Source organism: Camponotus vicinus, unplaced genomic scaffold (assembly GCF_025532165.1).
Source record: "Camponotus vicinus isolate PSW18456_S1 unplaced genomic scaffold, iyCamVici1.0 SCAF_1, whole genome shotgun sequence".
In the NCBI taxonomy this organism is placed as follows: Eukaryota; Metazoa; Arthropoda; class Insecta; order Hymenoptera; family Formicidae; genus Camponotus; species Camponotus vicinus.
The window spans coordinates 22,927,861-22,945,240 of NW_028141945.1; the positions used below are offsets into that span (position 1 = coordinate 22,927,861).

Genomic DNA, 17,380 nt, shown 5'->3' on the forward strand with positions numbered 1-17,380 from the left:
AATATTCAATCTTTTTATTGGTTTGATGATTTCAGACATATATCATACATAAAAGTTTTCGAATACAAAAATAGTTTTCAATAGAGTGAGACATGGAATAATTAACAAACTCATAAATTTTAACATAAAAATGTTAGTAGTATTTTACAAAAAAATCCAAAAAAACATTTAGCTAATTTCTCTATTAATATAATGAATAAAATATTTATCTACAAAGAATATATAATAGATATAAATTTATATTTTTACACATATATTGTTGCTTAAGTTCTGATTGATAGATTCTGTTGATTTTATAGACATATACGTAACATAATAAATAACGATAGTAATGTAAGAGTATTATAATTTGATAAAATAATATCGGTTTTAATCGTCAATTTAAATAATTTAAACATATACATATATATATATATATATATATATATATATATGTATATACATGACAATTCTCTGTTCTTTTAAATCTTACACCAAAACTTTTATTCAAAACTTAATAATGAAAAATATATTATCAAATAAATAATTTTTTTCTGAAATAATTCTTAAAGATTTCTTATTTGAGAAATTTGAGCAACGGCTGTTTGTTTGTAATGTTGAATTGTCGTAAATTATGAGACAGACTAAGAGACGCAAATAACGCGTATTTACATTCATTGAATGTATTGAATCTAAAAATTGCAACTCACTCAGGAAAAGCAAAGTGGGGTAAGTATATAACTACTAGTAGTCATCGTATCATTTCTATTTACATACAACATACGATACCAAAAGTTTGCGTGCGATATTGAAAAATTATTTTATTATACAATGACGAGCATTATATATAGTAATACATTGAAAAATTCGGCTACTCTCAATTGTGAGGATAAAACAACGATAGTTGAAGCAGACAGAAAGGAAAATTCGAACGGATATAATTTAGTGCGATTGTTAAAGAATACGTACGATAAAAGATTGTTTCATAATGACTTTGATACATGGACGATAGAAGAACAATACAACTGGGTAAACAAAAATCTTTCAAAATTCTATCCAAATGTGCCCGAGACTTTGTTGGGATATGTACCGGCTTCTTTTCGTCAACTTGATTTTGATCGATCGTCGTTGAAAGTGCCTGAATGGTTGGACTTGGATAAATATCGTAGAGGACAAAAATTTGTACGTGAGAATTACGCTCCAATTATCATTACTAAATTACTAGGCCTCATTCACGTGTATTCATTCAATGATGCCTTAAAACCAATTATTATAGGAAAACGTGGTTACACGCCATTTTTAGGATTCGAAAGGTGCTTTTCTGAAACATTGTCTCTCTATAATAGCTATTAAAATATTATTTAAAATATTACTTAAAATGTACGAGAGGTCAATCACTATAGCAATCATTGTACATTTCATCAAAAATATATTGTGACAATACAATAAATATAATTTTAGAATACATGTTTTAGAAAAATATGTATTGAAATAAGCAAGAAAAAAAGTAATATGCACTAGAAATACTTTTTAATTCTGCGGCAGTATTGGCAATATTAACAATAAAATAATAATAGGAATACCAACAATACAAAACATTATTAATAATATAAAAGCAACACAATGGCAATGTTAGCAATAAAATGTATTGCCAAAAATGGTAATCATTGTACATTTTTTGTGTAGTGGTTGACTCCTTGACTCTGTGTGTATATATATATATATTAGAGGCGTGCAAATCTGCTCTCACTCCCGCTCGTTCTCGACAGCGAGACTGGATTCTCGAGACTCAGATTATCGGGAGCGCTGTTATCGAGAATAGAGGCTCGAGAACGAGCGAGTCCCAAGTCTCGATGCTCTATTAGACGGAGTAGGGATAGAAATCTACCCCCACTCCGTCTAATAGAGCATCGAGACTCGGGACTCGCTCGTTCTCGAGCCTCTATTCTCGATAACATCGCACCCGATAATCTGAGTCTCGAGAATCCAGTCTCGCTGTCGAGAACGAGCGGGAGTGAGAGCAGATTTGCACGCCTCTAATATATATATAGTACAAATAAATAAATAATTATTAAAATTTCCACATCAATATATTAAAATTCCCAGTATGCAACATAATTTTAATATATTGTACAAAATGTGAGTATTAGAAATCAATTTATATGTTCTCATGAATGCTTTGCGAAGATATCAATCGGTAATAAAACGAATATTCAGTTGGTATAACGGAGAACCATGGATTAAGGGGTCACAAGCCTACAAAGATATGCAAATTGCGCATAAAATGCATTTAATGATGGGAAGAAAATTATGTCAGATGGATAATGAGCAAATCGATGCTATGTCTAAAATTGCGGAGCCATGGTGCCCCGACCGTGAAATACTTCTCAAAGATTTTGCCATGGCTTGTCCATTTGAAAAACTTGACCAACAGCCTTATATTATGATGAGCGAATCACCATATAGACCAAAGGGAATAAATAATATGGATCTGGCAATTGTACAAGGGGCTTTCGTTGGTATGTTTTTATTAAGGCCACGAGATATTGGAGTTCACAATGCGACCGATAAAGATATAGAGGCCTTCTGTCATATGTGGAGATGCTATGGATATTATCTCGGATTGGAAGACGAGTATGTAGTAACATTATAAAAAATACGAATATGATATTTTAGATAAATATTTTCTTCCATCAGCGATGATGTAGAACAAACTAAACAGGGTGTTTGATAAACATTGAGTCTATTTTCGAGCAGATAAAGTACAGTAAACTAAACAGAAAAGTTCTTTATTATTTTGCAATTTTTGTAATAATTATTGCAATATATTAATTAAAAAGGATTGACGTATTAGTGCGCGTCTCACACGGCTAGACTAGGGGATGCGCGCTCTAGACGTGCCAATGACGAGTACGCGTGACATTGATGTCTCGTATCGAACACCCTGTATATGTATATATATATATATAATATACATATAATTAAATTTATAAAATGAAATTAAAAAATTTAATACTTTACAACTTGAGAGAAATATTAATTGCATAATTACTCAGGTACAACTTTTGCCGTGGTACTTTAAAAGAAATAAAACAACGCACTAGAGATTATTATCAATATTGGATAACGTCTAATTTAAAAAATATTACGTCCGAATGGGAGCACATGACAAGATGTATTATCGAACCAATGAATTTTTATCCTTTCATATATATGCCTTATAAAACAATGGTATTAATTGCTTCAGATTTATTAGATCTAAATATGTCGCATTTACGTGCATCTTTAAGTTTTTCAGAATGGATCGCTTATAAAGTATATAAGTAAGTAAAATTTTTTATACTAGCGCGCAGTTAAATTTTCAATATACAATAGCAATTTACGAATAAATTAATAGCAGGCGTAAGAGAGCTAGTGTGGTAGACAGGATGCAAGGAGTATATTTCCAAAAATTTATTTATTGTTGATTACATATATTTCGATTTTTATTTGGACCATCTTTGGCAAAAAGAAAAATGGTCCAAATAGAGACCGAAATATATTAATAATTAAATATAATAATAATTAAAATATTAAAATAATATAATAACATTAAAATAAATATATAATTAAAATTAAATATAATAATAATTAAAAATAAATTAACTATTGGAAATATACTGCTTTGGAAATATACATGCGTTCTATCACACTGGTTCTCCTTCGCCCGCTATTAATTTATAAATTTTATGTACCAGAGTCTTTACAATTCTTATTTGATTTATGAATACTCATTATATTCGACTTTTACAAATTAGAGAGTATGTATTTTATATATATTACATATTTATATCTCTTCAATGATTGCAGATTTATATTGCAACACGCGTTGAAATTATCTATCGTAAGATTTTTTTTTAACAAATTTGTAATTTGTACACTAAGTAAGGCGGCAAATTATAACTCGGGAAAGAAAGCAAAACTTCAAGAAAAATCAAAGAAATTGTTACACGGATCTATTACAGTATCTTAATATTTTAATAACTAATACTTTTTATAAATGGGAAATAATGAAATAAATAGGAAAACACTTTTGTTTTTCGGTTGCTAATATTTCTTAAAACTTTAATAATAGTTTAATAATAGTTTAAATTGTAATGTATAATTATAATAATTAATGTATCATTAATGTATAATTTTAATAATAGTTTTAATTGTAATGTATAATTTCAATATACATATGTATAATGCAAAAAAGATATCAAATATATAATGAAAATAAAAAATATAATTGTGTTGTGAAGAATTAAATCTTGTGAGAAATCAAATATGAATAAGATCTAGTAACTGGCATACTGCACTATATTTGGTGGGGATTATGTACTTACATTTCGTATATAAAAATGTTTCGATAAGGCTCCACATTTTTTTTGTGAGCGGATATAGCACAATAAAATAAACCGAAAATCTTGCGCTATTTTTCAATTTTCGCAATAATTATTGAAATATTAATTAAAATAGCCTGGCGAATGATAATTACCAAATATTCTCTTATTCATATTTGATCTTTGACTTGTGCATATAATAACACATAATAATTTATTTCGCTGGACAATTCATTACCATATATTATTAATCAATCTTTGATTAAGAGGACAGAGTAATCTGGAATTTTGAATAATTCAAATTATTCGAGAGAAAAAAAATTTCAAGTTCCAATTTTTAATTATTTCCGTAAAGAAATATCCTTTGAACCATTAGAATTTAACGATATATCTGAATAATTTAATTCTAAACTCAGATTAAATAATAAATTAAAGTTAGATTATATATATATAAACGACAAATTGTCTAACTTTAATATATTTGAAGGGATCAAATAAAAGCTAAAAAATTTCTATTTACAATCATTATCGCTGTTTATTTTTTTAAACATATCTTTAGATAATAGGTCGACTAAAAAATTCAACCATTCATAATATAATATATTACGAATTGTTTGATACTGAAACTTTAATGTTTTTATCGTATACTGAACGAGTCAATAAACAAAGTCAATGACAAATCGTTGGAATCTTTTGTTCAAACCGTAAAGAAGTCGAATATCGTTAAAAAAGAAGGAAAAATATTACTTACTTTAAACAAATAATTTTTTTAATATTTTTATTGTTATAAAAAATTTTAAAAATATATTACCAGTAATTATTCTAATTATAAGCAAAATATGATAAAAGGAGGTAAAGTGTGATAAGATAAGATAAGAAAAATTTAATGTTTATAAAGGAATGTAAATGAGTGTATATATGTATAGTGTATAGGTATGTAAGTAGGTATGTAAGCGAGTATGCTGGTATGGAAGTAAATAGGTACGCATGTATATATGTAAAAAAAGATAAAAATGTAAAAGGTATAGAGATATAAAGGCAGAAAATGTAAAATAAAAAATAGCAATTTAGATTTACAATTAGATTTAAAAGGTATGGATGGATGAATGTTTAGAAATATTGTAACCAAGTCTTCTTGGCAATAGCTGAAGAATAAAAAACTAACTAATAATAATACTAGTAATTATTAGTATAAAGATTGAATCAACGCTCTTGAGGGAAAAGCGCAGTAAATTGAACCGAAAAATCCTTTACTCTTTTGCAATTTTCACAATAATTATCGCAATATTGATTTAAAAGGATTTAACGCGAATAAGCGTGCATTTTGAGCGGCTAGTTTATAAGATTTGTGTTTTATTTAACATTTTATTCAATTTCGCAATGCTCGCAGTATGATTATTGATCGAAAGTTAAATTAAGAAATAACGCTCGCGTGAGCGATGCGAGTCTTCAGGTGTGTGGGAAGTGTTATATGACGATAAAAAAATTTGGCCACGTATACTCGACTCTTTTCATTGCCTCTTAACATTTGGCCTCTATCTCGCTTAGAGTGCACATCTCATTGTTTAGCCGTGTGAAACGGGCACTCATTCGCCAGGCTATTTTAATTAATATTTCAATAATTATTGCGAAAATTGAAAAATAGCGCAAGATTTTCGGTTTATTTTATTGTGCTATATCCGCTCACAAAAAAAATGTGGACCCTTATCGAAACATTTTTATATACGAAATGTAAGTACATAATCCCCACCAAATATAGTGCAGTATGCCAGTGTTACCAGATAACTGAAATAAATCAGTTAATTAAAACATCAGTTAATTAGCAAAAAAATATATGATTAGTGAATTCCGTGAAATATCCGCGATGAAGTAGATCACTTGTGGAAATGATATAATTCTCGATATATATTTCTCTTGATTGGTATTTTGATTATATGTATAGAATTAAACAGCATAATCTGTTTTTAGAGCATATGGCTTTTAAAGTGTCTGTGAAGCTCGTACGACAATCTACAAATTTAAAAAGAAATACTAAAAGTTCTGATAGCACTTTTCATAGTTCTACAGTTCCTGATAAAAATTAAAAAGAGTTCCGCTTTTTCTTAGATTAAAAAACCGAAATTGAAAAAATGTCATGCTAACTTCGCGAATCTAGCCCGACACCTTCCCTTTAAAGTATCAAAAAACGTTGAATATTATTATTTTTAGCAGGTCCCGATAGTTCTGTTCAAGTTCAGCCTATCTATGCAATTTCAGATCGATTTCAATAATTAATAATTTTTAAATAATTTTTAATCGACCAACACAACACTTAGTAAAAACGTGTCGTGCTGATGATTTTCCGTACTTTTTACGGCAGTTCTCGACAGTTCTATAAAAGTTCTTTCCTTTAGAAACATTTTTACGCAGAGTTCTGACCGATTAGTATTTTTTAAACAATTTTTTACAAATACCTAGCACGGCACTCTCCCTCTAAAGTACTGAAACGCGTTGAAAATTATTATTTCTGACAGTTCTCGATAATTCTGCTATAGTTCAGCTTATATATGCAATTTCAAACCGATATTTCAATAATTAATAATTTTTATACAATTTTTAATTACGGAACTCTAAAAATGTTTTTAAAGGAGAGAACATTTATAGAACTATCGAGAACTGCCGTTAAAAAGTACGGAAAATCATCAGCACGAAACATTTTCACTAAGTGTCGCGCTGGTCGATTAAAAATTGTTTAAAAATTATGAATTATTGAATATTTGAAATTGCATACATAGGCTGAACTTGAACAGAACTATCCGGAACTCCTGCTAAAAATAATAATATTCAACGCATTTTAGTACTTTAGAGGGGAAGTGTCGTGCTAGATTCGCGAAGTTAGCATGACATTTTTTCGATTTCGATTTTTTAATATAAGGAATACGAAACTCTTTTTAATTTTTACTTTACAAGAACTGTAGAACTATGAAAAGTGCTATCGGAACTTTCAATATTTTTTTGAAATTTGCAAATTGTCGTGTCAGCTTCACAGACACGCTTTTAAGGAAAAATTAGACGAATATATAAGCTACGTCAAAAGTAAATAAATCCAGTACATTTTTTTCTAAATTCATGAATTTTTTGATATTTTAGCCTTTTAAAATATAAAGTTAATAATTAATTCATGAGATAAAGTAAAAACTTTTTATTTCTGTAGAATATAATTTAATCTCAAGTATACTCGTAAATATTATCTCATGTCGAAATAGTTTTGTAATGAATATATCACGAAAATTTTATAGTGATTGTACACAAAAATTCATGAAAATAAAAATGTTAAATTAAACAAAACAGTTATAATGGCAATACGAGTCGAGTGTCGATGTTATAACACATTTATTTATAATACAATCAAATAAATATTGATATTAAACGAATACAAAGAGAGGATAGCGAACGTTTCGACCCTATTTTTGGGTCATCTTCAGCGCGAAAGTGATAATATAATAAAAGAAATAACAAAAGTGTTTTATATCGGAGTCTGTTACAAAGGGTGCTGTCTAAAGCGATAATAAATGTCTCGGTATCTCATTATCTTGACGATACCTACGTAAAAACAAAGGACAAAAAGTAAAATAAGTTAAATAAATAATATAACTAATATGAACAAAGAAAGAAAAAAAGTACTAAAAATTAAACATGAAAATTACGAGATTGAAACTATTTTAATGTCAATTTATTAAAAATGATCTAAATAAATATAAACTGAACATATAGTCAAAGAAATAAAAATTAAAAAGATTAAAAAGATAAGAAGTTAAAACTACGGAAATAAGACTTACTTCCAGGCATCGAAGACAATGACGCGCCGAGGAGACGAATAGAGACAACTTAACATCTCCGAAGACAAAGATCGACTCGTCTTTAACGGATAAATGTGACTTATATTATCACTTTCGCGCTGAAGATGACCCAAAAATAGGGTCGAAACGTTCGCTATCCTCTCTTTGTATTCGTTTAATATCAATATTTATTTGATTGTATTATAAATAAATGTGTTATAACATCGACACTCGACTCGTATTGCCATTATAACTGTTTTGTTTAATTTTATATTTCGAGTCTTATACTTTTTATTTTTTGTAATTTAAACGCTGGCTGCAATAATGCGTTCCTACTCGTTCTTCAATAGTATTAAATTTACGTTTGGTGATGAAGCGGTCTTGTCCTTTAAGAAATGGATTAAATATCAGAAATTAATTATTAACTGTAAGGTCAAGATTGAGTTTTTGCGTAATTGTATTATGTATAATGTCACTCCGCCACATATAGATAACTGCTTTAAGGCGTTTAAAAATTTCACACATCCTAGATCTGTTAATAAATTTAAACTCTTCAAACATGCGTTTACAAAAAGACTATTACGTATTGAAATTAATGACTTTTTTCCTTTATCTAGATTCGCACACACTCAGATTTATAAAATTTCTAAGGCTATGTATTCTCGCGTTCCTGTTTCCGTTTGCAATTCTTTCTTTTCTAAACAAACGGGACCATTGCTTTCCTTTTTTTGCAATCAACGAGATAGACTCAACAGGAAATTTGCCTTTCTACGATCTAGACGTAATGCCTTTCACCAAAAGTTAGATTCCATACATTATTTTTGTAGTTTTTCTTCTACGTCTGGGAATTTTAGAAACCTAAATAATATGAAGTTCTCCTTTGAGCCTCCAGAGCTGGCCCTTCATTCCGATGACATTATTGAAATCAAAGTTGATTCTGAGTCGTTTATCAACAACCACTATTCCCTTTGTGACATTAACAAAAAATGGTTTTGTTAATTTATCGTTTACCATCCCGAAGAATATACAATCCTTGTTACAGCTGGGCGAGAATTTCAGTCTTCCTACACATAACAATGACATGCTAACTATGGAGTTCATCAAGAGTTTTAAAAATAACATAAGAAAGCTTCCTGCGGTCAGTCAATCAGCTATTCAGAATAGATCGTTAAACACTATCAACAATTTACCTTCTTACTCAGTTAACAGAGATGAATTGATGAGACTCTGAATAGACTTACATTAGCTACGAAAAAGTTTCTTAATAGCAATAAAAACCTAATTTTGACTCGCGCAGACAAAGGTAATGTCACAGTTGCTTTAGACAAAGACAAATATGTTAGAGAAGTCGAAAATCTTTTGATGGACACTGACACGTACATGGTGGTTGGAAGAAGCCCTGTCAAGAAGTTAACAAATAGTTTACGTGAAATTTTAACGAGATGGAGGAAGTCGAATTTCATTTCAGCTTCCACTTACAAGGCACTTTATTACAGTGATGGTATTTTACCGAGAGCTTATGGTTTACCCAAAATCCACAAACCGAACTGTCCATTTAGAGTAATTGTTTCATCCATAAACAGTCCTTTGTATTTTTTAGCCACATATTTGCATAAGATCATGATTGAGAGTTTTCCGGTTTCTCACAGTCATGTCTCCAACAGTTGTGATGTGGTTAAAAAACTGTCTAATACATACCTCGACAACAATTTCAGATTAATTTCGTTGGATGTAATTTCTCTTTTTACCAACGTGCCAACAGATTTGATTATTGACAGCGTTTCTTCTAGATGGAGTAATAATCTCGCCAAATTGTGACATACCATGCAATGAATTCCTTTTAGCAGTTAAGTTTGTATTGGATTCATCCTTTTTCACCTTTAACGATATCACTTACAAGCAATCCTTTGGCACGCCGATGGGCTCCCCCTTGTCTCCTATTGTGGCTGACATAGTGTTGCAGGATTTGGAAAACAAAGCGCTTCTTTCCTTAAAATTTACTCCCCCCTTTTATTTAAGGTATGTTGATGATGTTCTGTTAGCCATTCCTCCTTCGTTTTTTAATGACACTCTTGACACTTTCAATTCTTTCCATCCTCGTCTACAATTCACAATGGAAATTGCTGAAGACAATAAAATTAACTTTTTAGATGTGACTTTAATTTCCGACAATAACTTTATAATTTTTGACTGGTACCGTAAAGATACCTTTTCCGGTAGGTACCTACACTTCTTATCTCAACATCCTCTTTGCCAAAAAAGAGGCACAGTAATTGGTTTAATAGACAAGGTTTTCCGCTTGTCCCACCCTGTTTTCCATTATAAGAATATTAAATTGGCTATCAACATCCTTTTAAGCAATGGATATCCTTTAAATTTTATTTTCCACACATGTGTTGACCGCCTTAAGAAACACCTTTTCAAATCAAATTCCTTAGTGAATAATACCCAGGTCATAAACACAAATGATCACATTACTTATTTCACGATACCATATGTTCCTTCAATTTCCGAGCGTTTTAAACATATCGTTAAGGATTTGGATGTTCGACTCTCATATTATAGTATCAAAAAAATGAAAAACTTCATCAGGGCTTATAAGGATCCTCTTCCTACCTCCAATTCTTTGAATGTCATATACAAATTGAACTGCATGGATTGTGATGCGTTCTACGTTGGACAAACTAGCAGACAACTGCATACCAGAATCAACGAACATCGCAGTCACATTAGACGTAACACTAATTCTCAATCCGTCATCACTAATCACAGGGTTGGTTTTGATCATACTTTTAATTGGGATGGCGTTCAGATTTTGGATCGGGAACCATATTTGAGTAAAAGATTGATTTCTGAAATGCTATATATCAAAAGGCAAAAAAATGGTCTCAATTTGCAAACGGATACTGAACGTTTACCAGAAATTTATTTAAACATTGTCAACAACTTGCCAAAAATTTAACACAGTTTCTATCATAACAAATAGGTCTGCGATGTGTACATTTGACTTTGCGTATGTGTACATTTATACATTACTTGACTCGCTTTATCGTTTATATATAAGTCATATTTATCCGTTAAAGACGAGTCGATCTTTGTCTTCGGAGATGTTAAGTTGTCTCTATTCGTCTCCTCGGCGCGTCATTGTCTTCGATGCCTGGAAGTAAGTCTTATTTCCGTAGTTTTAACTTCTTATCTTTTTAATCTTTTTAATTTTTATTTCTTTGACTATATGTTCAGTTTATATTTATTTAGATCATTTTTAATAAATTGACATTAAAATAATTTCAATCTCGTAATTTTCATGTTTAATTTTTAGTACTTTTTTCTTTCCTTGTTCATATTAGTTATATTATTTATTTAACTTATTTTACTGTTTGTCCTTTGTTTTTACGTAGGCATCGTCAAGATAATGAGATATCGAGACATTTATTATCGCTTTAGACAGCACTCTTTGTAACAGACTCCGATATAAAACACTTTTGTTATTTCTTTTATTATATTATCACTTCCGCGCTGAAGATGACCCAAAAATAGGGTCGAAACGTTCGCTATCCTCTCTTTGTATTCGTTTAATATCAATATTTATTTGATTGTATTATAAATAAATGTGTTATAACATCGACACTCGACTCGTATTGCCATTATAACTGTTTTGTTTAATTTTATATTTCGAGTCTTATACTTTTTATTTTTTGTAAAAATGTTAATTCTATAAGACAAAAATCTTTATTTTAATTCATACAAATTATATTTTAAAATAGCTTTGCGCAATATCAAATTCATGAACCTCAAAAGATCAGAGGAAAAAATTAACATTTATTAACTTTGATTAAGCTGACGTAACTGATCCATCCAGTTCCTCCTTAAAACTCTCAAATGACAGAAAAATTATTTTAATAATTTTAAACTATGAGTAATATTAAAAGATATCATTGATTTTTCTCAAAAATTACCCAGAGAAGAAAAAAGAAGCATATCTTTGTTCCTTTTTCCTTTTCCTTCCTATTCCTTATCCCAACTTTCCTACCTGCGCATCGAGTACATCTTTTAGCAATCTTACAATTTGAAAACTACAGTGTAAAATACATCGTGCCGTGATGATTAAATCTCTGCGAATGCTAATATGAAGAAATTGATGCGGCCGCAAAGATTCCAAATTTTTCTGATGATGCCCGGATAGAAAAATAATCTTCGACTTTTCTTCTTGTCCGTATTTGAAAGTAGAAAACTCATATAACATTTTTATTTGTTTGATACGTGTTCACACATACACATACGCACACATCCTGTGTCATGTATTTATAAATTATTTTATATATAGGGTGTATCAAAATTCGCGGATATGGTATGCAAAGCGTGATAGTTCATGCCAAAAGAAATAACTTTTCCTCTTGACAAAATTGCGTCCGAATATTATTCACATGTTATCTAATCTACTTATTTTATTTCGGTCATTGCTTCGGTAATATCAAGTGGAAAATATTTTTTTATCAAGTAAATTGTTTTGAAAAAGCTATTTAATAGATATTTAATAAATATTTAGTTATCATGCATAGTTCTGATAAAACTAATAAAATAGCGTATATGTATTACTTTTTTAATGAGAGCAACTTTAATCTAATGACGAAGCGCTTTAGATTATGCGTCGTCTACAATGAGATTTTAAGGTGACTTAAGGCGTAAGACTTAACTAAAACGCTTCGTCGTTAGCTTAAAGACTACGTTTACACGGCTTCTAACTTCGATTTAATAACGCTGATGTTATAACTCCTATTTAAAGTGAGTTGCGTTTATACGTTCAAGCTTATCCTATCCTCACCAAGCTAAAATAACTTAATAACTTTCGAATGAATCCAAGATTTCCAGTAGTATCAATATAAAATGACCGAGGAGTAAACCGCTGAGAGCATTGCGGTGTACAGATTTGAGGCATTACTGGGCATTGCTTGGGCATTACTTGAGCATTATTAGGTTTTATTGAAGTATTAATGCGTATTATGGACGTTATTAAAGTATATATTATTAAGTCTTTTCTTCCAAATAATAATTTTAAATTTATTAAAATTTAAATTAATAAACTTTAAAAATTTAGCAGTAATGCTCAGGAATTGGGCATTAGTAGGCATTAGTGTACATAATTTTGATCAGCGGTTTACCCCTCGAAAATGACGAAAAATTAGATGCTTGTTTATGGTAGGATTGTGATGTGAAAGAAGTCAAGTGATGTGTAAGTGAGTCAACAAACGAAGTGAATTTTAAAGTTGCTCTCATTAAAAAATAATATTCAGACGTAATTTTACTAAAGGAAAAAGTTGTTTCTTTTGGCACAAACTATCACGCTGTGCATTCCGCATCCGCGAATTCTGGTACACCCTGTATAACATTTTTTCTGTGCAATTGAATAATATACAATACGATTCTTTTTAAATTTTAATTATTTCGTGTACTACACTGAAATTATTTTGTATCAGAACAGGTTGTAGCTTGCCCGGACAATTCTCATCAACCATCGAATTATTATAGGAAAATAAAAGATGAATCGCATTCAGTGGATAGAACAGACGCAAACAAAAAATGTGAACAATAACAAAACGGATTGCGTAAAATTTAAAGATATTGAAAATATTACGAATGAAACTACAACAAGCTTAGCAAATCAGAGAAATAATGTCGATAGTTATGTAAATAATGAAATTGAAAATAATTATTATGAAGCTGCAGAAGGGAAGAACGCCGTTAAGTACGTCGAACATGTCATAAAAAATGTGAAACATATCGTCGATCAGAATCCTGCAAAACCGAAAAATTATGATGAATGGACGAACGAGGAACGATACAAACATATAACGGAAAACATAAAAATCTATATTCCAAATCTACCAGATTCTTTATTATTTTTCATATCAGCAGCGTTGTATCGTGGAGATTGCGGTCGAAGTTCAACAGACAGACCGTTTTGGTTGGACATGGACGAATTCCGGAGAGGACAAAAATTTGCACGACAACACATTTTCTCTATCATCTTTTCCAACGTGTTGTCGCTTTTCGAGCTATTCGCTTTTACGGACGGTCTTAAACCAATGATTTTCAATCAACAATCTCATACGCCGCTCTTAGCTTTTAACAGGTAAGATAATTTGATGAAAAAATCATTTCATAACAAGATCATTACGAGTATTATTCATGAATGAAATGACTGCAAGAGCAAAGATCATTTTATTGATGCAAGTTATATTTATAAAGATTAGTAAAGATCACAATATCTACGTATTGAAAATAATATCTGCGATGCAAATAATTTACTTCTATGCAAGAAACAAAGCTTCCGCGATTTTTGTTATGCATTTTATACAAATAAACAGTTGCACAAATTAAAATTAAATTAAATTTTATATAAACAATTATTCTCGTTTCTCAAAACTCTAATCAAGATCCGATATAATTTTAACGACACATTACGTATACATATTTTGCGCAAATAACACATAGAAAAAATTTACTTGATTTGATGTTATTAACTTATAGTCATATTAAATGACTCGAATATTATCTTGACATTTGCAATTTCGATCTTGGTTAATCTGTTATTAATTAATCAAGTTGAATAGTTATTTCTCGCAAATTATGTGAATTGCAAATATCATTTTTTAGTAAAATATTTATGAACGCAAATATTTTCAAAGTATTTAATAACGTCGAGATTAAATTTTCGTTGACGTTGCTTTGAAAGTGATTATAAATGATTCATATAACTGGTTATCTAAATCGATTTAATTTGAGAAATATGATATTATATATATATCATATTTTATAAATATGATGTCGCTCTTGTTAATATATGTTAGATTTTTTATTATTTTTTAATAAATGTCAAATTTTTTATAATTTTATAATTTTTTCTCGCAACATGTTTTCTAGACACGCGTGCATTGAAGATTTGCTTAATTTCGATGATATGACAACAATTTAAATCAGATTTAAATTAAATTTTCATTTGATATTTGCCTGATCGTAAATTTTGATTAAATTTTCAAATACTGAAGATATTTATCTACGGCTCGTCGTGTAAAAAGTTGGATGATGGAAGATTTTTGGAACGAAAACACGCAAGCTCACAAACACATCCAAATCGTGCGTAAAATGCATCGCACCGTACGATTGAAACTCTGCGAATACGAGTATGAAGAAATCGATGCGGCTACGAGGATTCCGAATCCGTGGTGCCCGGATAGGAAAATAATCCTCGACGACTTTTCTTCCTGCCCCTATGCGAACGTAGAAAACGGCTGTTTTCATCTGATAATCAGACCTAAAGGATTGAATCAAGCCGATATGAGTGCCACGCAGTTCGCTTTTATGGGAATGATCCTCCTCTACTCGCACAAATTTGGCATTCACGCCACTGATGAGGATATGATGGCCTTTTGCCACGTATGGAGAAATGTAGGATACGCTCTTGGTATTCAGGACGAGTGAGTACCATATACCGATGACTCAATTATTCGACATCTCGCCATTTCGTCCTTCTCACGCCGTCAATAGTAGCGGAAAATCTTTAAAATTCTCTCATTTCCGCTTTTCGCTTTCATTTTCGTACCTCGAAATAAATTTATACATTACGATTTTTACATTTTTCAAAATTTTATTTTATTTCTATGCGTATTTCCGTTTCTATTTCTTAAGTTTTATTTATTTATTTATTATTATTGTATCCTATATCACAGTTTCTTCGTCATTTTTAAATATTTTTTCATTCTTTTCCTTCATCGTCCTTCTTTCTAAATTCTTACATTCGACGGGAATAAATTTGTATTTTAGGTACAATTTTTGTCGCGGTAGTCTACAAGAGATTAAGACGAGAGCGCGAGACTTTACCCAGGTTTGGGTGAAACCGTATTTGCGGCAAATATTGCCCGAATGGGAGCACATGTTGAGATGCGTCATGTACGATGATAATATGTTCAAGTTCTCGATATTATTCGTCGCCGATTTATTGGACATCGATATGCCACATATGCGAAGTACGCTAACTTTTTTTCAACGATTGCAATTTATGTTATATCGGTGAGTATAAAATGTATAACGCGCTGTGTCGGCCGGATAATCAAAATGTAATTATTCAAAATGTATTTAATATATCTTTTAAAAAATTTTATTTTAAAAAACTAATAATAATAATAATATTATTGTTATAGTATAATTATTTTTTATATAATTTTAGTTTTATACTTTGTTATGCCATGCGACTACGATTTGTACGAGAGTATATGAATAAAAAAACTCTTAAAAATCTCGATAAACCAATCAAAATTAGTTCGAAAAAATATGAAAAACTAAAAACGATATCTGCCCAAATGGTACCGGATCTTGATTCTTAAGTAAGAAGAATAAAGGGTAAACTCAAAGGCGAATTAATTCGAAATAACGAGAGCAGTTTTTCCCTCATTATTTCGCGTGCAAAAATATATTATTATAATATCTTTTTCATAAATATACAATGCAATGATGTAAGCAATATATAATATATTAAAATGTATATAATAAATTATAATAGTGTATATCATTATTTATGTTAAGAGAGGGATAAGGTAACAAAGCTTAGAGGATAAGGGATAAAGCTATTTAACTCGTTTGTCGATTTGTAGCCTATTTTAGATTATTCAGCTGATGGATATATTGTGTGACATAGATAAAATGAAATAAAGATCAACCAAAACGAATAGGAAAAAAATATTTTACGATATATTTTTTTATTTGAATGTCCAGAACCGTTTCCTCCAGATTTCTCACTGCTTTTACAGTTTGTACATACGTCGCAAGGAAAGGATCGATTGAATTCGAGCTAATTAAGGAAACGATAGATCGATTCGATCGTCCGCAAACTTGCAGACTTACGAACGTCTCGTAACCCTGGCGAAAATAAATATCGGAGCGTAAGTCGAATGTAAGGAAAGAGTAACAGAAGTGTAAACAAAGCTTCTAGGAGGCGTAAATTGAAACAACGAAACGTAAATGAAGCGTTACCACTTCGTTTACGTTTCGTTGTTTCAATTTACGCCTCCTAGAAGCTTCGTTTACACTTCTGTTACTCTTTCCTTACATTCGACTTACGCTCCGATAATTATTTTCGCCAGGGAATGTTCACATCGAAATATCTATCTTTTCGGAGGATATAAAAAATAATAAGAATAAAGAAAATAATAATAATAATCTCTT

General features: G+C 30.2%; 2 protein-coding genes across 8 annotated transcripts in view; both read left to right on the forward strand.

Moving 5' to 3' along the window:
- LOC145959638 (uncharacterized) overlaps nucleotides 1-16,897 on the forward strand; it is a 40,953-nt gene extending 24,056 nt beyond the window's left edge. The window contains exons 1-5 of one of the 6 annotated variants that reach the window (XM_083078672.1): nucleotides 5,826-6,074; nucleotides 13,636-14,291; nucleotides 15,208-15,636; nucleotides 15,983-16,228; nucleotides 16,386-16,897. In XM_083078672.1, the coding sequence (XP_082934798.1) occupies nucleotides 13,699-14,291; nucleotides 15,208-15,636; nucleotides 15,983-16,228; nucleotides 16,386-16,542 (1,425 nt within the window). In that variant the 5' untranslated portion in view covers nucleotides 5,826-6,074; nucleotides 13,636-13,698 and the 3' untranslated portion in view covers nucleotides 16,543-16,897. Of the gene's footprint in view, nucleotides 1-5,825; nucleotides 6,075-10,802; nucleotides 11,325-13,635; nucleotides 14,292-15,207; nucleotides 15,637-15,982; nucleotides 16,229-16,385 lie in introns of those variants that run through there. The other 5 variants (XM_083078675.1, XM_083078670.1, XM_083078669.1 and 2 more) reach the window with 5 other exon arrangements.
- LOC145959639 (uncharacterized) lies at nucleotides 748-4,494 on the forward strand. 2 transcript variants are annotated; one of them, XM_083078677.1, is made up of 4 exons: nucleotides 748-1,292; nucleotides 2,197-2,613; nucleotides 3,036-3,302; nucleotides 3,829-4,494. In XM_083078677.1, the coding sequence occupies exons 1-4, from the start codon at nucleotides 811-813 to the stop codon at nucleotides 3,989-3,991; spliced, it is 1,329 nt and encodes a 442-aa protein (XP_082934803.1). In that variant the 5' UTR covers nucleotides 748-810; the 3' UTR covers nucleotides 3,992-4,494. The 2 variants fall into 2 exon arrangements, with proteins under 2 accessions (XP_082934803.1, XP_082934802.1); XM_083078676.1 differs by having other exon boundaries at nucleotides 2,167-2,613; nucleotides 3,829-4,487.
- Nucleotides 16,898-17,380: the final 483 nt, after the last annotated feature.

Excerpts from the sequence above, each read along its gene's own strand:
- LOC145959639 (XM_083078676.1), top strand. The coding sequence starts at position 811 with ATGACGAGCATTATATATAGTAATACATTGAAAAATTCGGCTACTCTC. Across the intron at positions 1,293-2,166 it reads CCATTTTTAGGATTCGAAAG|ATATCAATCGGTAATAAAAC; the intron begins GTGCTTTTCTGA and ends TGCTTTGCGAAG. Across the intron at positions 3,303-3,828 it reads ATCGCTTATAAAGTATATAA|ATTTATATTGCAACACGCGT; the intron begins GTAAGTAAAATT and ends CAATGATTGCAG.